This window comes from Ischnura elegans, chromosome 11, assembly GCF_921293095.1.
Source record: "Ischnura elegans chromosome 11, ioIscEleg1.1, whole genome shotgun sequence".
In the NCBI taxonomy this organism is placed as follows: domain Eukaryota; kingdom Metazoa; phylum Arthropoda; class Insecta; order Odonata; family Coenagrionidae; genus Ischnura; species Ischnura elegans.
The window spans coordinates 41,244,958-41,268,682 of NC_060256.1; the positions used below are offsets into that span (position 1 = coordinate 41,244,958).

Consider the following 23,725-nt stretch of genomic DNA (forward strand, 5'->3'; position numbering starts at 1 on the left):
TTTACTTGCCCGATCCTATTATCTGTAGCATGAATTGATTCTCACCTGCTTGACCTTCTCCATTGCCTGTTTCTCTGCCATCCTCTACAATCGGCGTTATCTCCCTCTGCCCATCGCATTGCATTGTCTGCTCCTGAGACTGTGACAGCTCAGAGATATCTCTGCACCCACCGACGTTCTGCTCCTCCTATCTCGGGATGGAAGGAGCGTCAGATCCGAAGTGCTGTGAATTCTCCGCCAGGCTGTTGATTCTGTAGAAATTGGGGGACAAATGGTCCTTCTTCAGGCACTGGTATGCCAAATGTGGATACGAATAAACTTGCTGCGAGCTACTCTCCTTCTGTTCACTTCTGCTTTTCGTTCGTCTCCTCCACACAAATTGATTGTCGCTCGTTCGTCGAGCAGAGCCGTCGCCCACGGGTCACGTCTTTCTTAGTCAATCCTTCTTCGCTCCACGCCGCCATGGCTTTTTATACCCCTCGCTGACGATTTGGGGGCTTTGAGGAGGAAGGGGCACTTTGGGGAAATTTGCTTAAATCTAAAGGACATCACTTCACTTAGTTTTGATTGTTAAACCACTCTGAAACTTAAACACTCCCTCACATGCACATTCTCTCATCCACCTCCAGGAGCTGAGGCAAAGGGGAGGGGAGGAAGGGAGAGGTTGGGTATTAAGGAAAAGTAGGAAAGGGAAAAGGTAAAAAAAAAAAAAAAACAGGGAGCATGACTGAGTAATGGGACCGACCATTACAGTAATTGTAATCTGATGATATGAAAACTTAAAAATGCAGGTATTTTTTATCAATACACATTGCTGATTTGACTATCAATGATTTTCTAGATTAATGCATACTTTAAAATATTCCTTAACAACTCCTCTCAAGATGTATGGAATAATTCTGAAATGTATGAACATAATCTGTAAATCATGGGGGTTTCTTTTGCTATCCAGTAATGTGTGACCTAATTTGTAATGTATCACCATTATTCAACTTCTTATGGAAATGCTAGGATTAGGAAATTATTCAAATTAATTACTGGAAGAGTAAATAAGCTGTGTTTTCTGATAGGGAAGTCGAGTGATAAGATTAAACTGGTCAACAGGTTGATTGATGAATAAGGATAGTTTTGTTAGTTTTAAAAATAAAAGAGAGGGACTCAAGAGTTGAGCTACATGTTCACCTATCTGAAGTTGTTTTTATGTGGGTGTAAGCATCCTGTCCTTGCAACAACCTGAGGTACTCAATTCCAACCCTTTTACTACTAACAACAACATTGGATGGTACAAATTTTTCTGAACAACTGCAGGAGCAGCATGTTAGGATGGCATAATTTTTTCTTCTCATGCAAATGAATGATGTGAATAGATGTCACTGCTGGTTAGCTACCACTAAGTAATCGTATAAGGTTCTGTGTGACATCAAATGCTTATTTGTGAGTCATCTTATCCTTTCTCGCAGCATTGTATAAGATAATCTCGGCCCTTTGTTGCAGTTTTAGGCCCACACGCAACATGCATCCTCAGTTTGTGCCTTGTAGATGTGGTAGAATGGCAAATCAGTAGGTTTTCGCATTAATTGCTATGTGATAACTGAAAGTTGATTCCTTAAGTTTAGCTCTATAAATATATATTTAAAAAAGAGATGTTTTGTTATTTTTATATTGTTAATGGTTAAGCCATTGATTCTACAAAGTTCATTTCATAATATTTTTAACTGGAGAGATTAAAATAATTAATAATGGTATAGTTCCTTGTGAAAGCTTTAACTTTAAATGAATTGTCAAACAAAATTCATTTTTAAATGTGGAGAATTTCTAGCTTTAGCAATAATTTTTCACTAAGCTGTTGAATAAAAAAATAGTCACAAACTTGTGCGTAAAAGGTCAACTCTAAGGGGAAAAGAGATCAAGATTATCTCAATCCCTTGACCAATAAAAGCCTTAGCATCCCTTTGGGCTAGGAAGCAAGTTAAATAAACTACTTCCTATTAAATTTTTGTATTTTATTGGTGAATTAGCAGTCTTACACCTTTAAAGCATAAAAAATATGATAAGTATATACATGTATATGTAAGGTTGATAAATCTTAAAACAGGTTATAATTAATATTTTTTACAAAATCACAGATTTTAATACATATTATAATATAGTCATGTACATAGTTTGTTTATTTCAACTTCTACTTCTTATATTATATTGTTTTTGTATGAAAATTATTATTAATTATAATATACCGTATATATCTTGATATATTCCCCCCTTTTTTCATAATATTTCCATGGTAAAAGTAAAGGGGGGACTATATTCAAAAGCATTTTCCAAATTTCTCCCAAAACTGAAGCCTCAAAATTAGGGGGGGGGGGGGGGAAACTATATTCAGAGGAGGACTACATTCGAAGAAATACTGTATTAATTATATGAAACTATACATTTTATCACATGCATCTTATGTTTCACATTTTATTGTAATTTTTATTTTACTAGGGCAGAAATGGATCTTGAGCCGATTAAAAATGACTATCCATCTATTAGTTTACGTGAACAATTTTCATGCATGATTATCTCTAGATTCTAAAATTTTGATTGCAGATTTTAGTTTCTTTTGCTGTGCGATCAACATAATACCCATAAAAATTTTTTTAAGTTAGTGGGCATTACATATTCTTATTTTAATTTCATAGTAAAACAATTCATGTGAGTTCATTAAAAAAAATAATACTTATATTGTTTTAATACGGAGTCCCCCTATAAAATCGTGCCTTTAATCATTATAGCATTTAAACAAGATATAGCACCATCCAGTATGCTTTTAACATTTTCGTATGTTCTTTCGCAGTGCCATTTTAAATGGCATTATCAAGGTGACTGATTTACTGTCAATTTTAGATTTTTTAACATTTTTAGTAATCATTTTACATGTAAAATTATTTTGTGTGTCATGAAAAATAATTTAGTCAATACTTTGAGATTGATAATTGAGTAACATTTCTAGCGGTATGTGTATTTTTGCCCACAATTTCACCAATAGAACATTACATATGTACTTCTGAAGTATATTAATTGTTTGTTACTCTTACACCATATAATTTAGTTGCTGCATTGTTATTGATATAGGTAATATTTAATGAAACATTTTTTCTTGTGCTCTGTGTTGTAGATCAGTTATATAATGGACTTCCAGAATAATAAGATTAATCGTTCCGTACTTGAGGCATTATTTAGTTGCTGCTTTAAGATCAATAGAAATCATATTCTTTATTGGACTTGTATATTTGCTTCCATTTTCATTGGCAGACATTATTGTGTGGAGTGCAGACATAGAAAAACAAGTGATTTTTGTCTTCTCACTTAAAAACTGCGACACTATACATACAATATTAGTAAGTATCTTACATCTTAAAATGCTGGCGCTGAAGTAATATAATGGAATGCCCCAAAAAGGAGGTAGAGTCCTCATTTAGAAGCAAAAAAATCCCTGAAAAGGCCTTAAAAATATTCATTAAAATATCCATATACATGCTCAAAAATCGATAAAATAAGGTAATGACATCAATTTGAAACATTCTTGTCTCTGAAGCTGAAAACTTGAGGATAAATGTGTTTTGAAGTTTATATGTACCTCGAGTGTAAGAAGTCATCAGGCTTACTTTGACCTCCAGGAGCTAAGAACAAACTCCAAAAATTTCGGCTAATGAAGGGAGGATTGTGCATAAACTTGATCCTTGTGGTTGTGCCACTATCATTAATCATGTTTTCTATAGTTAACTATGCTCATGTCTGTGTCAGCAATGGGTAAACAATAACGTGCTCTGGAGTCATCTTAACATGTAGTTTTTATTTTGTTGAATTTAATACAAAATTCGATATATTTTTTTCCTGGATGAGAGTGGAGAACTTAATCCATTGTTAAAGTAGACTTGTGGATGTAGTTTTAGCAATAAAGTTAAAGCATACCATTGTAACTCAAACTTAATTCCAAACTCGTGACTTTCAGCCCAACTTGAATCGAACTGGACAGAAATTGAACTTTCCGTGTTCTCCACCAATGAAATCAATATTTTCCAAATGGAAAATAAAATCCATTGATATTTAGTTCATTGGCAACCATAGGTTATCATTGCAGTGTAATCTTTTGGCATTTCATGCTTGCTTGAATGATATACCTACATGAGCGTATGGCATATTGAGCCAGAGGGTAGCATTAGTGGAGACATTTCTTTCTCTGTGTCCACATTTTCCTTTGTTATTAATGTTCTTGATGGTCTCAATGCTATCAGGTAGACTATCAAACATGAAATTGAGAGCAGGTGACCGCCTATGCACATGTGAAAAGTGAAGGAATGCCACCAAGAGTCAGCTACACCGGACAAAGTCCACGCTAGACCCAACGCCAAGTCCTCTGCAATGATTAACATTTCATGCAAAACGGGAACCGTTGGACTGAACATAAGGCAGCCCAACTCAATCAGGACACCACTCACGGATAGGGCTGCCAGACTGAAACGACAAAGTAATTTGGACGGCGAAAAGTAAGGAGGACCTTCCCGACGGACCAGCCATATGGCTAACACAAGTATGTGTGCTCCGCAGAGTCCCGCTGTTGGTTTTGGGAAGTAATTGAAGGCTGTCCCAAGGGTAACCGCCCTGGCGATGAGGAGAAGCAGCCAATGGGAGAATGAGACACACAGTCCGATGGCATCGTCATGCTCCATGCTGTACAGTTTGATTATCTTCTTGGGTTTGGATCTCGTTGGCAGAGCTGGGAAGACCCCTTGGGCTGGAGTGTGAGGTAGAGGGCTGCTTCGGAATGACTGCCGTAAGGATCTGAAAGATGGCTGCCAGCCTGTAAGGATGATGCGAGCATTGAATTATATGGCTAATGAATCACAATGAGTTCATCTTGCATATATCATGATGTAAGACCCCCGATGCTCGAAGGGGTGTCGTCGATCAATTGGCAGGGATTTTTGGAAGGAAACTCATAGACTCCGAAGGGATGATTTTATTCACCAGTTTACATTATTCGCCGTCACACGTCTGACTCCGCGACGTCCGTCTCCCTCCGCTAACCCCCCCTCCTCCCCCTTCCCCATCCTCAGTCATTGTCTTTTTCTTCCACTCAGCTCTGCAGTTTCCCACGGGAGGATGGAAAACAGTCACAGGAAGCGAGTGTAAAGCGACCCGACTCTTCGCAGAGACAGAAACTCATGACTCGGGAAGGAATAGGATAGATTGTGTAGGTGATGGGTGGGGGGCGTGGAAAGGATGGGAACGGAAGTTGAGTCTGCTGTTTCTGTCTCTTACAATGACGTAATTAAAGTACCTAGCCGTCGACACACCCTAACGCTCAATTCTACTACTACCATAATTAAAAATTGAAGATGTAAATAATAGCGTTTGATATTGGGCTCATCCAAAATTCTTTTAAATTATTGATTATTAGAGTTTTTTGTCTTTTCTTGACCTTTATTATATAATGTCTTAAGTTCTTGGGGTTTAGGCCAAGTTTATTTATAATCAATAATAATCCTGTGAAAATAAGCCCTGAGGATGGTTTAAAATTAACTGAAATGTAGGCAAATCACTTTTGGATAGGCTAGTTTCCTTCATCAAAGAAAACGAAATGCATTGATTGTGAATCCTTTCCCACCATTAGTGTATTCATAATGTACAAATTATTTGGTTTTACAAATCCCAGTTTAGACGAATGGCAATGGTCAATTTTAACCTCATTTGAAAAAGGCCAGATTGGCGCCCATGCGATTCCACTCCACGTGATGTCACAGGGACCTAGTTTCTACAGGAGTAGAGGGGAGTTTTACATTGTCTGAGATTACTAATGCATGCATGATGCACAGAGCTCAGGGAAACATCTCTTAATAATCACCCATAAAATTACCTAAGTTTGGTAAGTTTCCTTCGTTTGATAGGGTAACAGTAATCCTTATTTAAGCCAAGCGCTACCTGCTAGCAAGGTACTCTGCTACCTGCTGGCAGCCATTTATCGTATCAGTGCTCAAAGCCTCGCCCCAAGGTCACCTCACAGGGCGACAGCTGGAACCAGAAATACGTCACACGGAGTTTTCCCAGCATTCCTGCTTAGCCGTCGCATTTTCACGCGCTTGAAAATTTTCACTTTTCGTTTAATTGCGAAAAATAGATATTGTGATTTTAAAATCTAAGATCGTGAAATGTATAGTATCTTTCCATTTAGGCAATAAAAAAATAATAGGAAACCACCCTATTATTTGGTCTAAACTCCAAGAACTTAAGATCATTATTATTGATTATGATAGAATTTGATAGAATTAGAGACCCCTATTTTCTGTCTCAATTCTTTAATTAATTTTTAGCTGTATGCTGTGAGAAATCTTCTCCTTTAACTCTGTCATAGAGAAGTTGATGGGGAGTGCGGTAGCCTAGTGGGTAGGATAGTCGCTCAGCTGCTGATCTATTGGTCCCAGGTTTACCTCCTAGGTGAAGCCTTAGGACACCCCATAAATAAAGTCCTCGAAGTGCGAGGTGGGTCGAAAAATTTAGCTCAATGGCTGTGGGGCCTGTATGAATAAAATGTAATGCATACTGGACACCATCTATCATTCTGAAGAACTAACAGCATGCTTTCACGGATACTGCATTGAAATTGAGTTTAGTGGTTTCTTAGCTGCTTCAGTGTCTTTTCCAAAGTTTAATTCACCATTCCATATGAGGATCCTAGAAGTCAAGGCGTCAAGTGCAATTTTTGTAATTTTTGAGATGAGTGCAGTAATGGTATATGATCCACACAATTTTCAAATATAATCCCCCTCCCCCAAAAAACTTACTATGTTTTCGAACTTTTAACGAAATTTACAATAAGGAATCATGTTTTACCTGGTAGAAAAAAAAGATGAAATTTTTCGACATAACCCAATTTTCCCTGAGAGATGCCGGAATGTCGTCCCGGCCAAAATTAAGTACTGATACGCCACATGAAATACCTCAGGATACAACCGCCATTGATTTTTTTCTGTCAGTACAAATCTTTATTTGATTAAAGGTCAAAACTATTTTCTAGAAAATTGTTATGACTGCACTATTTTAATATTATACATTTTGGCTTCCAATATTGTGAATAAGATGCGTAATACTTTATTTCTTTGTTACCATTCAGTTATGTACAAATCTTTATTTAATTCAAGATCAAAACTATTTTCTAGAAAATTATTATGACTGAACTATTTTAATATTATACATTCTGGATTCCTGAATCTTGCATCAATAATTGAGTAAATTTATTCTAAAAATCAACGGGAATAAAATAAAATGGTAAACTTCCACACAATTTTATTTACAAAGTACTCTGGTAATGACACATGTCATTATCAAGGTAATTGATAATGACACTACGTGTCGAAACCGGGTCGGTACTTTGTAAATAAAATTATGTGGAAGTTTACCATTTTACAGTGGAACCTCGTTAAAGCGAGTACGGGCTATAGCGACACCCCCGCTATTACGAGAGATAGCCGATGCACCGTCAATTGACCCTATAATAAGCGTGTTAAAAAATTCGTTTTTACGAGACCCTTTCGGTGTTGGCTCTCGCCATAGCGAGGGTTTCACCGCCGGAAGACTTTCATCAAGACTCCTTAACCTCTGTAATTGCTAGCGATTTGTTAGAAATGAAGTTAATGGAGTGCTCTGTCTCAAATTTATGTTGTAAACTGTCGTTCGATAAATATAATGATTGACGAAACAATGCTTTGCACGATTTTTATTCAGTGCGGCGCTTATAAATTGTTTGAATAGTTAGTCGTTATTTGAGTAAGGAAATTTAGTGATGCAAAAAAACATCGCCTTTCGTCTGGATTTATGCTTACGTTTATCGGATAGATGTTTATCTGTCGCCGCACCACTCCTGTTCCTGTATATCTGTTCGCAACAGGTATATTGGCTATTATTTGCTCCACCTCCGGTAAAGCGACAATTCGCTATAGCGAGTGTTTATTAGTGTACCGTGGGGTGTCGTTATATCGAGGTTGCACTGTATTTTATTCTCATGGATATAAAACGTTTCCACCAGATATCGCTAGACACTATGAATTATTTTAATCAACGTCGCTAGTGGACATGGATGGTGTTTGTTTTGAAACTAACAGCATCAAAAATGTACCACAAAATTATTATGATTGAACTATTTTAATATTATACATTCTGGCTTCCAATATTGTGAATAAGATGCCTAATACTTTATTTCTTTGTTACCATTCAGCTATGTTATCTCTGTGTACTCACCTAGTAATGTGCTGCGCGTGCTTGGTGCGCTGGATAAGCGGACTGAATTGGCATTAGTGCTCACTGAATCACAGAAAATGTCTCTGAAGCCACCAGGGACGCGGGGAGGTCGTGTTGTGGGTGGAGGGGGTGCTGGTTCATTGGGCACTGGACGAGTGAACCCTCGATATGTTCCAGCCACTCCCAGCTCGGGCAGGACTGGGGGATGCCTCAGGATCACCTCCAAAGACGTACGAGAGCTGGTAGGGGATGACTGATTCTGCTTTCCCTCTTTCTCCTGAATCTTACATCAATAATTGAGGAAATCTATTCTAAAAATCAACGTCGGTAGTGCACATGGATGGTGTTTGTTTTAACCCTTAACCGGTGACGTGCAGTCTGAGAGACCGCTGAGTTTCTAAAATTATGAATATTTTCAAAATTAAGATTTCAAAATTTCTATAACTCTCGTTAGCTTCATATTTTTGCATAACAAGGACATCCCACTCTTAAAATTTAACGTTCCTTTTATTAATTTCTGTAAATTTGCAATTGAACTCGATTAGCGGTCTGTGAGACCGCACGTCACTTACTAAGAATGCATCAAGAAAAGGAATAAGCGGGATAAATTTCATGGCTACTTACTACTTAGCCTTCCAACTTTAACATTTAAGGCCTTTTTTGAATCTGGCGAAATATTGATACATAAATATAATAATTATAACTCAAGTGTTTTTGGCATCAGTTTTTTGATCCTGCTTCAAATCACAATTTTTTATGACAATTTGGTTCGTATTGGGAGTATAAAATTTTTAATATAAGTTTTAAAATAGTTAAGCAATCAAAGAAAAATTAAACAAAACAATAAAAATGGCGTAGCAGTATTTTATGAATTTTTGATTTATTGCAGTCTCCCAGACCACACGTCACTGGTAGTGTAACAAGAATTGCACGTCACTGGTTTAGGGTTAAAACTAGCAGCATCAAAAATGTACTACAGGAATGATGATGTCTATGTAGAGGCAAGAAATACAGCACACTCCAGGCTAACGATGGGGAGAGACAGCACAAATTATCGGAAAACATGGATAACACAAATTTTCACTTTAATGTCTTGTAATATTCATAATTTATGTAAAAAAACAATATATTATTAATTATGCTGTTAATCTGTTATTTGAGTGTGCTTCCTGGACTCATTGAGAGCTTTCTTTGCCAGTTCGCGATCTTTTTAGTGGCGATCATATGGTTGTACTCATATTATTAATGCTCTATGTAAGACCTGGTTTCGAAAACCACACATCTGTGGCTGTGTGATCATGGATACAGAAAAGTGGTTCGCACGAATGCTTCAAAACCACTGGTCGATGTCAGAAATTACACTGTCAGGCACTACGCCACGTAGTCGTGTCTTGCACAAGTTGCCGGGGTTGCAACTGCTGCAGGATCTGTATTTGTGAGGGTTGAAAACAGGAACACGGTGCTCCCATGAATGCAACTAGGGCGCGATCGCTTCCGTTTTACGAAGAGGATACTAGTGGTAATTAGCGAATTCCTCCAAATATAGTCCCCCTCTGAATATGAAGCAGTGGTTGTCTAATCAGGCGGCAAGCTTCTTTGACGATGGCATACAAAAGCTGGTCCCAAGATACGATAAATGCCTCAATAGTAATAGGAATTATGTAGAAAAGTAGAGTAAAGTATGGCCTTTCAAGTGAATGAATTATTTTTGGAAAAAATTTTCTTGTTTTTTTTTATGCCAAAACTGTACTTACTTTAAAAACACGCCTTGTAGTCCCCCCTTTACTTTTACCTAGGGCCTTCTATGTTCAGATAAATACGGTATTGGTGGAAACTACCCGATCCCCTTCAAATGATGTAATGGTGCATGCTGTGGAATTTTTTAATCTTTATGGGGAAATGTACGAAAATTGTGTGATAATCTTGTCTTTTTTGCATCAAAATGTTTTTCGGGCAATGTACACCAGCAGAATGAGAATCTTAGAATCCCAACTAGTCAACTTCTAAGCCAAAGGTAGAGTGCCCCCAAAGCTCTGATTCACTGCAAACATTGCTATGAACAGGAAATTCAATTTCACAGCAATTATTACCGCAAATAAGTGTTAGGTATCAAAGAGTATAAAATATCTTCTAGAAAAGTTTTCTTATCGGTTTTCAGAATACATATTTTGTTACTTATTCTTTTTGTCAGTTCCAATTCCGGTTATAAGCTCTATAACTTATGAACCAAACTGATCTATCCCTGGTGTAAAATGTTGTAGATAAACTAGGATTAATGAGTAAAATAATCAATGCTGTATCATTGCTTTCAACTTAAAAGCAATGTTTTTGCGAGATATCCCCATTACCTTTTCGTCATCTGTTCGACTACTTCCTTCCACATCCTTGGATAAAGAATCTTTTTGTGATCCTTCAATTTCTTGTTCTGAATCCATGTCTGCATAAATTTTTTTGACTTGTTCTTCTCCCATATCTGCAACATTTTTCTGGCCTTTTTCTTCATCTCCTGAATGTTTTTCCATACTTTTTTTCTTTTTCCAAACCGTTTCCCTCTTCAGTTTTCCTCTCCATGGGAATTCTCGGCCTTGAAGATATTGGCTTTGGAAATGCTGGTAATAAGCTGCTGTCATAGATAGGTATATCAGCGAAAAGATGGCATTTGCTGCTTCCACTCTATCTGGAAGTGAATACCGTCTATAATTATTTGTTATTTCTGGAGAAAAACCTTTTTCTTCTCGACATTTTCATTGCCAATGACATGCTCATTGATAAGATCGGTTGTTGACAAGTTCAATCCAGTAACCTCTAGTAAATTGATTTTTTAATCTTAAGATTCGTTTCAATGATAAAGAAGAAAATTGAGTTTATATTCTAAAATGTAACAACACTGAGTGGAAATGCGTTAATGTTGGACAAATTGAGAGGAAATACTATTTGAGAATGGAGTAACATAAGAAACCTTTTCTATACTGTCACAACAAGTCCATGTCCACCAAACCTTTATACACTTGTGGTCATTCATCTGATTTTAACCTTTATATTCTACATGTATATGCCAGTGGTACCAAACTGGAATTAATTGAAAATGTTTGAATTGGGGCATTTTCAAAGATGTATGGTAGAAATCTTGTAAATGAGGTGGTGCCAACGTGCTTGCCTTTTCTGGCTGCTTGAATCCTTTCCCCACATAAGACCTTTTTCGATGACCCTGACCAGTCCCCTTTGTCTTAAATGACCTACCAACTCCTTCTCTTACAACATATTGTCCTGTCTACCTTTCGTAACTACAGAATCTGCCAGTGAAACCGGATGATTGTAGGTGGCCTTGAGACAGAGTTGGGAAGTAGTGGGGGAAAACTACTGATGCCTTACCTACTGCACAGTCTGCCATTTCAGTTGCCATGGATCGTTGGACAAGAGAACATTGCGGCTTCACATGCAAAGCATTTTCTCAAAAGGGTGGAAGGGTACATAAAAACGAAGGCTCATCAAACCGATCCACCCAGAACAATCCAACCTCTCTAACAAAGACTTGCAGACGATATGACAGTACGATAGCAGCAATACCTGTCAACATGCTATGAGAGATTTTGCAAAATTTCCAGGTCAGGCTGCAAGAATGCCTTAGCTGTGATGGCGGACATTTACTAGACAAAGTATACAGAAAATAATTTTTCTCAATGGTATTGAAAATGACTGTTTTTGTACGTTCAGTTTATTAGTTAAAAAATATTTGAAAAGTTTTTTTCGAGAACCAATTACTTCGTGTAATCATCATGTTTCATTGGCGAATCCTGTACATGGCTTGGTCAATCACGCTAGCTTCTCGTCACTCAGAAGGCTCTTGATAATGAATGTGAAATATGCTGAAACTGGTGGAGGAAAATAACTTTATAAATTGTAAAATTACTATTGTTGGACATTGATTATCTGACCTTCTACTAGCCAGGTGTGAGGTTATGACAACCAGACCCTCAGTAAGCCACCCACTTTCTCTCTGGCATACCTTTTTTTGACCATTTCTCTAAAACATTTTGGTTCAACAGACCTTTCAAATGAGAATGGGCACTTTCACAGTTATCATCACAATGTATGATGATTTTTATTTTGTTATTATTATACAGTGAAACCTCTGTTCGTGGACACCTGTGACTTATGGACAGTATTCAATTATCCAGCAAAAGGATATGCACTTGTATAAAGATGTGTAGATCCTCTTGTACACGTTCTCTCCCAATTACAGACACAGGCACATTATAGGCACAATTTTGCTCTTTTACGGACACTGTCGCCATGGGCTTTCTGATCGATCTCTCAAAAATTGAGTGTTTTAAATAAAAGGATTTCATTCGGCTGGCTCAAATGCCTAAACTATAATACTTGTGAGGTAATATAAGAGTAAAATTGAGGTTTTCTCTTTGTCACCTCCGACTTACAGACACCTCTCACATTTCCCACCTCCCACTTACAATCACCTCACACACTCATGAACACATTTTTGAGGACCATAAGTGTCCGTATAGGAGAGGTTTCAGTCTATAAACACCGATCAGGATTTACGTAATAACCTTTGGAGGGGTAGTGTAACTGTGGTTGCCAAAAGTTTCCCAAAAACTCATGGAGTCAATGATATAGTCAAGGTTGCCAACCCTCCCTTATTTTTGCAGGATTTCCCACATTCTTGTAATAAAATTTTAATTTATTAATGACATGAGCACTAAAAGTTATTATTTAATATTTATATGCACTTTGTATGGTATGCTATTGAGAGCAAGCAAAATTAATGTCATTGCATTCACAACTTTAAGAAAATAAGTGTTTTCTGTTGAAATTTCATGCATTCTTATTTCCGCTCATTTTTCAAAACAATTTGTCAACACTGTCAGGAATTCAAACTGAGGCCTTCAAGTAGGAATATGTACAGTAATCTGACCATCACTTCTATCTCATTTTGTCCATTTTTTGTATTTATATTTTTTGGAGCTTTGGTTTCATTAGTCTTGACATACTTACATGTTTCAAATGCAAAGTCTACGTCATACCATCCAGCCATAATGATGGCAGAATTGAGGAATGCATTAGGTAGAGAAAATAAAAATGCCCGTAAGAAGAGGTAGAGCTCAGCAGATGAGGGTTCAATGGAGTAGTCAAGTGCTTCCTCCACTTCTTTTCCTCTAGGTCCCCATTTGTGTGTAGCATTGGCTAAGTCACTTTTACCATTGTCATCTATTGTTCCTCCTTGTCGGTGGAGAATAAGCAATGCGTCAATAGCCCAGAATAGTCTTACAGTAAGTCTGAAAAGTTAACCAAAAAATATAAGGTGTACATGATAATTAACCCATTAGTGCATAGCGTCCGATGTATCGGACGTGTGTATTTTATTTTGTTATGGGCTCCAGTTGCCTTGCGCTACATTTTAATACTGTATTAAGTTCAAATGGATGTCTGTCTTCATTCCACCGCTAATATTTTAGTTGACTCATTGAATTTATCGACTAGAGAAGTATTTATGTTAGACTGGCACACGTCTGATATATCGGATGCTATGCACTTATGGGTTAATAATAATAATAATATAATTTATTTTACCATATGATCAGGATTCAAATGAAGACAAGTAATTTGTAATTGCAAATGATATAGTACTCATAATTTTAAGTACTTTAAAAACTTAATTGTGATTCATAATTATCACAATATTATAATGTCCTACTATCTTGTAGGAGGTATTGTGATTGTCTTTGAGACCGAGATAACTTAATATTGTCTTCCTGAATCCAAATATTCTTTTGTGAATTCTTCAATATCTCTTGCTATTAATCTTTTGGTTTGGAGTTACATCATCTCATACTTTTTGTATGTTTGAACTGTGAAGCTTTTCAAAAAATAATCCCCTTTCCTATAGCACCAGTTTTTTGTGATTTGGTTCTGACCAGATATTCCTGGATTTCATTACCCTTTCTTGTATGGTGATCATGAAAATATTAGCTATGAGCACAACTTAGGATTAGCTTTTACATGATGCATACAGTTGAGGCTAACTAGCTGTCTAAAAATAACCTCAATAATTTCCTTTGATTCGGAATTTCTAAAGAAAGAGTACTTACTAGATTTTCCAAAATAACAGTGTTAAGCATTGTTAATTAGATCATATTTAAATCAACTTTATTATTGCATACTCAAGGAATGCTTGATCTTCTATTCTCTCATAAGAATGAAAACCCTCACTTAAAAATATTTTACCTAGCGTGACTAAAGTAGACCCTCTTTATTACGAAGTTCGCGGGACCGAAAAACCGGAGGTTCGTAATAACGAAGTTCGTATCAGCGTTTCTTTTAGGAATCATCGGGAAAACAGTATTAAATAAACACCATTAAATTACGCGGAAATATGTTTAAACAGGGAAATTCGTTCCATTTTCTCAGAAGAATGCGGTACGACGCAATCGAGGGTTGATATCTTCCCGAATACAGTAAGTCCGATATACGAACTGGATGCGTTCCAAGACCTCGTTCCTAAGTTGATAAACCTACAGTACGGCCGCCGAGAGTTGTCCGGTGACACACAGAATGGTCTAGGTCGGGGTAGGGGGCAAGGTTGCCAGCTAAGAAAGGGAGACGCCTACAAAGGGTTCTGCGAAGAAAGGATACGGAAGGGACGCCGCGCGTGAAGGACCCAGAGGAAGAATCACTTGTTTTGGTGATTACAAGAAAGGATTCTTTTGCGGATCAGCCATATTTCGATGCGCCTTTTGCAGTTGACAACGTTAAGAGACAAGGCGAGGGTGCGTTTGAAGGACCGCGATTGGCTGTAAACCGTGCTGGCGTAGGGTTATCCGCCCCTCCTATTGTGCCGTCATCGGGCGACTCTCGCCGGCCGGACTGTATGGAGTTGCATTGAGAAGTACGGTTATCCTACAAAATGCAACGCTGCATCACAATCGTGCTTTAGCTCACGATATTACGACCTGATCTAGTTGGGCGTGCGACGCAGCCGGAGCCGAAACAAATCATTCCTCGCGGTAAGGATGAATGGGCGAAACGCTGAACAGTTCCTAAATTCACAACGAATTCAATCATACTTTGTTCAGATTGTGCCCAAAGTGAGAGTTCCTCTACGCCAAGCCAAACCGCGAAGTATAGGCCAAATCGAAAGGCGCCAAATTCGAAATTTGAAAATTTTGAATGCTGCAAATTCGTAAATCGAATGTGCGTAGGAAGAGGACTAACTGTACGTCCAATTTACGAGCGGTTACGAGTGGGTCACCATGGCTCCACAGGAATGAAACTTATTATATGATGTTGCGTGTACACTGAAGAAAGAACCATAATTGACCCGCTTGGGCACAGTTCACGAGAAGAACTTAAACGCGGCGCGATTATTATAACTTAGCGTAGTGAATATCCACCTAAATGCCGTTGCTTATGGGTGGAACTTCGTCATAAAGTTCATTTTATAACAGCCGGAGCCGAGACTGAGGTTCGTAATTTCGTAAAAACGAAAATTTCACATAAACGATTATTTTACTATAGCTGGGATAGGCCTTTTCGTCGGGACCAACGATTTGCTTCGTAATAACGCTGTTCGTATTAAGGAGAGTACTGTATTAATTTCTGTTTTGGGAAAATCATCAATATGTACTGTACTGAATCAACAGAAAATGGAAGTATGAGTGATATGCATGTTGTTGTGTGTCACTTTGACTTCAAGACTACCTTTGAGTTAAATACAAAGCTAACCATAATCTACTTAGACATAAATCATGGGTGGGAATGAGAATTTTGTACTGAGATCAACAATGGAGGGTGTAAGGTTTGGAGGCCAGGGTGGACTGATTACTCTAAGGTGTTAGTGACAACATTGTCAAACAGGGTCCACAAAATCAAATACAGTATAACCCGCTTGTTACGATTATGCATATAACAAAATCCAGCCTATAACGAGGTGAGTTCCAGGTCCCTAGGGCTTTCCTATGGTAGCCAATGCTAATTTCCCTGCATGTAACCAGTACGAAATCCCTGCTATTACGGACTATTCTTTGGTCCCTTTGGACATTGTTACAGAACCGTTGCTTGAATAAAGACGACTTATGGAATATTAGCCATCAATTATATGGTGTATGTAGCAAAATCCTTTATTATGCATGTAAGGAAATCTTGTTTGCAACCAAATAGAACAGTGGTCCTCTGAAATTCATTTAAAGCAAGTTTTACTGTTTAGGCAAATCCTCCCTCCTAAAAAAGTGAGAAGACACATTTAGGTGAGCAAGTTTTATGATTAAAAAAAATCAAAGCAAACAAAATGTGAAAACTGAATGTAATGGGGCCCCTATCCTTAATGTTTCTTCTTAATTACAATGATAGGGTATATGTGAGTTCAAGAAGAAAGATAGTCTGGTTGCAACCATTGCAGGGGTCTCGTATGTTCTTTAATTTTACAGTTCACGTACTTGTAGAACCCAAGGGAAACAGAAGATGTTGAAGGAGCCCAGGACTCCCTGAGGTCGTCTGAGGCCTTTGGCATTAGAGTAACGCAGTGCCAGGGGCCCAGGCAGAGATTCCCACCCATCCACCCTGGCCAGTTTGCCCCTGATTGAAAGGATATATAGCCCGGTACAGTGGAAATGACATTGCCGCTGCACACTTGCACTGATTCTTTAGCAATGCTAGAGCTGGGTGACCAAAGCGACACCTGTCAATGTCTAGCTATTTTGCCACTTTAATTGGTTGCATTTTAATTGGTTTTTAAAAATGTCTGTGGCGTGGTGAAAAGTGCATTGCAATCAGTTTTTCCTGGATGTACACAATTACTTATACCACTCTTTAAGTAAAAAAAAGTTTTTTTTTACTTTTTTTAAAAGTGGTATAAGTAATTGTGTACATTCAGGAAAAACCTATAATGGAATGCCACAAGTTTGACCAAGAATTAGTGAATTTTGTGCATTACAATCCACTTTTTTGCAATATTTTTCAGTATAGTGTTTGCAGTTGCAAGGAATAGCATTGATAAGTTGTGAATTTGATAGATCATATCACTTGTACATAAATTTTGGTTGATACCCCTATATAATTATGTCTTATTTCCCTGCGAAACGCAGATCACTTTGTCCCTCAGCAACGCGGGTGGCGAGTTTTGTAAACCCATTTTAATGGGCGGTGAGTGATATCACATTTAGAGGCTGATTTGAGGATCCTCCTTAATAACATTCGTGGTCTAGCCGGTCAAGCTGTGGAGTTATTCTTTAGCCATAACCCCATGCAATCAGCGATCATAAATATTTTCTTCAATTTTAGTTCCTGGCAACTCTTGTATGCATGACATTACTTTGCCACATTCAAACATTATGAAGAATAAAATCAATAAATATACAGTTTGAAGTACTGCTATGAAACACTTGCTACTAATTTATTTCACTCTTGTTTTCCAATCGTGAAGGTTGAAATACTCTTCCGTATGTTGATTCTTAAAGTTTTTTTGTTCAAATCTGATAAACTAGGATGCTTCCCCAACTATGTCACTCAATAGCGACAAATGTTATGTAAAATACTGCATTAATAAGAGGAGATGTAAGAGGCAGTCAAGCAAGCAGTTACAAAGACATTAGCACAAAAGGAAAGCATGTGCTTTAAAAAAATCATTTGACTTTGTATGCATTGAGTTACCAGGGCTTGAGTTATTGCTTTTTACTTTACCTGTAAACTGTCCAGATTGGAAATGCGAAGGATAGTATGATGGCAATAGCCACCTTTCTTGCTAATCCATTCTCCTTTGATCCACGTGTGATGGTGGTCACTGCTGTGACAATTGCTGGCAGGAAAATGAGGGACGTTGTGATACCCATTAAGATGGGAAAGTTGGCACGTGCTAGGAGACACCAGCAGAAAGTAATGCTGGTAGCCAACTCGAATGAGAAAATTACGAGGTGCATGAAGGGAGGTAGAATAAAGTGAACGATTATTCTGTGAGTGGGCCGAAGAGGCACCATCAAAACTGTGTGAGGAATGGCTGTATGCGTCATCTTGAATATTGCTGCTCACTACCTATTGACGGCCTTTGTGCAAAGCATCCCTTTCTGGTTTCAGCCTTAGATATATATGTTGTTTTCTTTGTTTTAATCCATTTGTTTTCTCACTATTCATATTCTTCTTGCTTTCTTGGAGTGTTCGAGTATAGGATTTGAGATCCTATGAAATTTAATACTTCTTTGAAAGTCGTCTTTCTTCTTTTCCAGATTTCAAGTGTATTCTCTAATAATTTTTTCAGTCTAGACTGATGTGGTGTGACACATTCTTTATCCCCCAATTTTTTCTTCTCAGGAAAATTAATTGTTGTACCTTTGGAAAAAAATAGTAAAGTTACTGACTTAAACACAAAAAATTTCATCGTCATTCAATCAAAAGATAGGTTATTTGCCAAACTATGGAATAAGTAGGAAATATTTTGTCAGTGTTTATGTGTAGCATGTTTTTATGAAAATATGTGTACTTTTAATTAAAATGTATTTTTCACTTGGTGTTTATGAGGAGTCAAACTAATGAACAGTTAATTTAAAAATCAAACAATATTCATGAATTAGAGTATTAAAATTAATGCTGACTGAGTGTGTATAATCCTTCATACAAAGATAAATGAGGAGATACTTGCTTGAGATGTCAAATACTAATGCATCATAACTCATAACTTGCATAAACTGTGATTCATAGCTGTGGATTCTTTCTAATGCAAGGAAAACCTTTTGTTATGCTTTCATCTAGTCTTAGAGAATGACCTGGAACTAAAACTAGGCTTTATGTTAAAAACAATTTAAGCTTACCTGATAAAGCTTTTTTAGGTGTTCAGTTTAGGGAAGTGATAGGATACCACTTTATCAGTTCTTTCTCTTTTTCCTCATTCTGCTGATATGTAACTTATCTTTGGCTTATCTTCTCTATTGACAGAGCTCAAGATAAGAAAATATAGGCCTTTTTCCTTTTCACCTCCTTTCCTCTCCCATCTCTTATTCTTTTTTTTTTAAAGCATGATACAGCCCTAGCTGTGGTTTTCATAACATTTGTTTATCCATTCTTGGTTTAATGAAGTTGCTTTGTTTAAACAAGGCATATTTTATAGTGAATTGTATTAACAAAACCATTCATCTATGAATATGGGCATTTCATTGTTCAGAAATTTTACTTTTTTGTGTTTATTCTAGTTGAAAAATACAGGAAAGAAGAATGAAAATTCCTAAAAGGAAATATATAATCTTCGCTATTCAAGCTATTTTACCCTTTCAAATAATTGAAATAATGAATTCAATGAAAAAACAGAGCTTCCGTGTAGATGTGGGTCAATTATGTCTTACATGCTCTGTAGCATCGTATTGGAGAAAGATGTTATCCTATTAGAGAAGTTGTTGATGAGATTACTGAATTTATAATTAGTAAACAAACAAATAAATAATATTTCATTATCCAAGATTTACAAATATGTATCCGTAGTGGAATAGGGTGGCTTCCTATTATTTTTTATTACCTAAATGGAAAGATTATTACTCCTGGTGTACGCATTTCACACTTTTAGATTTTTAAATGACAATATCTATTTTTCGTGATTAAATGAAAAGTGAAAATTTTCCAGTGCGCTAAAATGCGACTACTAAGTATGAATGCTGGGGAAAGCCCGTGTGACGTCATTCTAGTTCCCGCTACCTCCGTGTGAGGTGACCTTGGGGCGAGGCTCTGAGCGCTGATAGGACGCAGGATGCTAGCGGGTAGCTGAGTACCTTGCTGGCTGGTAGCGCTTGGCTTAAATAAGGATTATTAATACCCTATCAAACGAAGGAAACTTTCCGACCATAGGATATTTTAATAAGTGATTTTTAAGGGATGTTTCCCTGAGCTCTGTGCCTCATGCTTGCATTAGTAATCTCAGACGATGTAAAACTCCTATCTACTCGTACAGAAACTAGGTCCCTGTGACGTCACATGGAGTGGAATCGCATGGGCGCCAATCTGGCCTTTTTCAAATGAGGTTAAAATTGACCATTAACATTCGTCTAAATTGGGAATACTAAAACCAAATTCATAATTTGTATATTTTGAATACACTAATGGTGGGTAATGAATCACAATCAATGCCTTTCGTTTTCTTTGATTAAGGAAACTACCCTATTACCCATCAACAGTGAACCATTCGTTGCTCCTGTGTTTTAAACTAAGAAAAATATTTGTATATATTCTGTTGTTATGATTATTATTAATATTAGTATTAGAGGTAATTACCTCTAATACTAATATTAATACCTTAAGGTACCCTTTAATCAGTAATGTTAAAATGACTGTAGATTATTTCTTTTCAGAGAGAGATTTTGTGAGGGAATTTTAACGAAAATCATGGAAAATGTCAGGGAATTCCAAAATTTCAATCTATGGTCACCTAGAGATGCTGTTGGTATTTAATAGTAGTGTAAAGCAGTCTCAGAGGAATAAAGTTTTTGACCAATTTAGTTTCCCATTTATATTTAGATTCAAATTAGAAGTGTGTAAGCGTTTGAATGGATTTTTTATTTCAGGTGGACAAAGATGATGATGGTGAAGATGAAGGTGCCCGTTCAGAAGTTGGTTTGGTGCAAGGCAGGATGTATATTGTCACCGAATCAAAAAGGATTTCCCTAAATGACACCAAACTGAGCACCTTGCTTAAGTGAGACATTGTACTGTTATTTTACCCCTGAATTTTTGGTTTAAATTTTGATTATTTATTTAATTTTTTCAATGGAGCAGTAGTTGTGGTGGAGCAGTGAATTTCAATAAAAATGCAACCACTTTACGTGCTTTTGCAATGCAAACAAAGCCTCGTTCAGTGCAAGTTAGCACACAGTGGCTTGATTATGTAATTACTAAAACAATAAGTTTTGTTTTAACCATTAAAATTACATTTATTATGAAAATTTATTTAAAAATTGAAATATTTTGTATGGTCTGCATCGTGACTGCCATCTGTTGTAACCACTACGCACTTTCTGGAGTAAGCTGCAGTACAAAATGGTTACAACAGATGGCGGCAGCACAAGGCTTTGTTTGTACTTCAGTAGTGTGTAAAGTGGTTGCATTTTTATTGAAATTCACTGCTCCACGACTCAAAATGTAGTAGAGTCTCAGTCATAATTTTTTTTGAGATTTTTATATGTGTATAAAGAACATTCTGTAAAATTTTCACTTGTTTACATTCAGTCCCTTTTTAGATATTGACCTGCGAAAATCGACGCTAAAAAGCTTTCTGCATTGTTTGACAAGCTCTAGAAAAAAATAGAGTGCATTCTCGGTGCTAAAACTTACTGCAAGTAGTTTTTTGAGTATTCAAATCAGAAATAACATTTTATTAGTGAGTCTTGTTTCCTTCATAAAAATTAATGGTGTTAAAAAGTTAGTATTGACAAATTTTTCCCGAGTTTTTGCGGAAAGATTTTGACTGACTGTCTTTTATGATAGAAATTATTTAAAATGGTTTTCCAAAAGTTCTATTCATGATGAACACACTGGTTTTTAAATTATTCTGATATCTTATGAAATAGCTTCGAAATTAAACTTATGCAAACATTTTTCTTCAAAATTTGCCCAGCCGCCCTTTTAAAAATGGCTGCCAAAAAAATTATGGCTGGTAAATTTTTTTCAAATGGTGTTTTGTGATTGTATATTTGTAGGGAACCAATGATAAAAAATCAGGATAATTAAAAATGTGGAGCAACTAATTTTATTCATATTGGGCAATTTGAAATGGAATGACCCCCTACATAAACTTCGTTTTTTACCCAGGAACAATGTAAAAAGTACAAAGTAAGGCACTTAAAAGATTATTTTGCATTTCATGTGCTTGGAAGCCTGTTTTTCAAGCAATAGTTTGCGATAAACGGTGGAGCTAAATTGGGCAGTTTCGACTTAACATTGTCTTTGGGAGTGTAATACAGCGATTTCCATTCAAGCCATTTTTCCCTCCATCATTCCACTTACAGGTCCAATTATCATTATTCACAGGAAAATAATCTCAGTAGAATCATACCTTACGTTTCTAATCCTTCATTTTATTTTGTTTTTCCTTGAAATTACATGTATTTATTATAATCCATATTTTTATTTACCCTTTTAAAATTTTATTGCTTGTATTTTTTATGGCAGTTGGTGTAGTCCAATATATGCCTTACACTTTAATGTCTATGCCACGACAATATCACTAACAAAGTTTGGATCTGGAGCTAGAATTTTGCTCAAGATTCAAGATTTTTTCTAATTCTCTCACTCGATCTTGTTTGAATAAAAAAATCCCTGCTAGCACAGCCTGTAAATAATGTAATTAAGGCATTTTAAATGATCAATATCAAAGCCATTATGGCAATAAATTGTCAACATTAGTCCAAGTAATAGGAGTTTACCTGATGAATTAATATCTGTTCCAGGAAGATAGAGAAACATGTAAACCTTTAACTAATTAGTTTTTTTCATGAAGAAACTTTTACTGGCATCATTTTTATTTTTGGTTTATTTCCAACCAATGAACAGGGCAATCACTACTTTGGAAAGAGAAGGATCATCCCACTTAAGTTTTATCATGGACTTAATTTATAAAAAAAACTGCTTAACATATAAGTTTATTGATGTCGACTTTCAAATAATCATTGCAGTTGATTAGCCTCAATTCTGAATTAGGACTTGGCCAACTGTGGTAGTTTGCTTGTTAGAAAATATCATCTACCTGACAAAATACTCCTGTAATAAATAGAGTAATTGTATTGTTGATAGAGCGAATAACATATTCTAAAGTTTATATCTCTTTTCAGGGGAAAGAACAGAGTTGCACTGGTTCGTCTGAAAGATCCTGTGGAATTGGATGTTAGCGGGGCTTCAATGGAGTAAGTTTTTTATTACATCCCCTTAAAGAGTTTGAAAAAATAAAAGGAAATACAGTAGAATCTGGTTAAATTAGGCCACTTGAAATAGGTGATAGCCGATTACTTGGGACCGATTTCTAACACCAGAACCCAGACACAATTTTAGAATCATCTTGATTTTTCTCTTGTCATTTTGCCATGTATCCGTGGTATTTGCCCAGTATTTCGGTGAATATTGTGCAATTCTTCGACCAGTTTGGGTGATAAAAGGGAGATTCATATGCAGCAGCGAATCCAGGGACAAGGGGGAAGGGGTAACTTCCCAGCAGTAGTGGGGGTCTGAGCAAAATTACCATTCTACAGGGTTCCCACTCAACCGTGAAAACCTTAAAACCGTGAATTAGCCGTGAATTTCGTTTACCGTGAAAAAACCTGGAAATAGCCGTGAATTTCGTCATAAAACCTTAGAAATCTCTCAAAATTGATTGTAGAACTACGATAGACGGATTAAAAGAAAAAAAACCATATTTCTGTCATGTTTCAAGGCCGAGTCACGTGCAGATACTGTCCTCGCATTTACCTGC

General features: G+C 36.7%; 2 protein-coding genes across 6 annotated transcripts in view; one reads left to right on the top strand and one right to left on the bottom strand.

The window, feature by feature from the left end:
* LOC124167783 (calpain-5-like) overlaps positions 1-23,725 on the top strand; it is a 59,969-nt gene that overhangs the window by 16,762 nt on the left and 19,482 nt on the right. For all 3 annotated transcript variants that reach the window (XM_046545802.1, XM_046545801.1, XM_046545799.1), the window contains exons 6-7: positions 20,829-20,959; positions 23,091-23,162. In XM_046545802.1, the coding sequence (XP_046401758.1) occupies positions 20,829-20,959; positions 23,091-23,162 (203 nt within the window). The remainder of the gene's footprint in view (positions 1-20,828; positions 20,960-23,090; positions 23,163-23,725) is intronic.
* On the bottom strand, positions 2,459-19,164 carry LOC124167784. 3 transcript variants are annotated; one of them, XM_046545805.1, is made up of 6 exons: positions 19,092-19,164; positions 17,971-18,612; positions 13,291-13,571; positions 10,626-10,954; positions 8,278-8,497; positions 2,459-4,843 (listed from the first exon to the last, which is right to left on the bottom strand). In XM_046545805.1, the coding sequence occupies exons 2-6, from the start codon at positions 18,294-18,296 to the stop codon at positions 4,164-4,166; spliced, it is 1,836 nt and encodes a 611-aa protein (XP_046401761.1). In that variant the 5' UTR covers positions 18,297-18,612; positions 19,092-19,164; the 3' UTR covers positions 2,459-4,163. The 3 variants fall into 3 exon arrangements, with proteins under 3 accessions (XP_046401761.1, XP_046401760.1, XP_046401759.1); XM_046545804.1 differs by having other exon boundaries at positions 8,278-8,554; XM_046545803.1 differs by having other exon boundaries at positions 8,278-8,560.

Coding starts and splice junctions, on each gene's coding strand:
- LOC124167784 (XM_046545803.1), bottom strand. CDS start 18,296: ATGACGCATACAGCCATTCCTCACACAGTTTTGATGGTGCCTCTTCGG. Junction 13,572..17,970: donor CCAATCTGGACAGTTTACAG/GTAAAGTAAAAA, acceptor TTAACTTTTCAG/ACTTACTGTAAGACTATTCT. Junction 4,844..8,277: donor CACGCGCAGCACATTACTAG/GTGAGTACACAG, acceptor TCATCCTTACAG/GCTGGCAGCCATCTTTCAGA.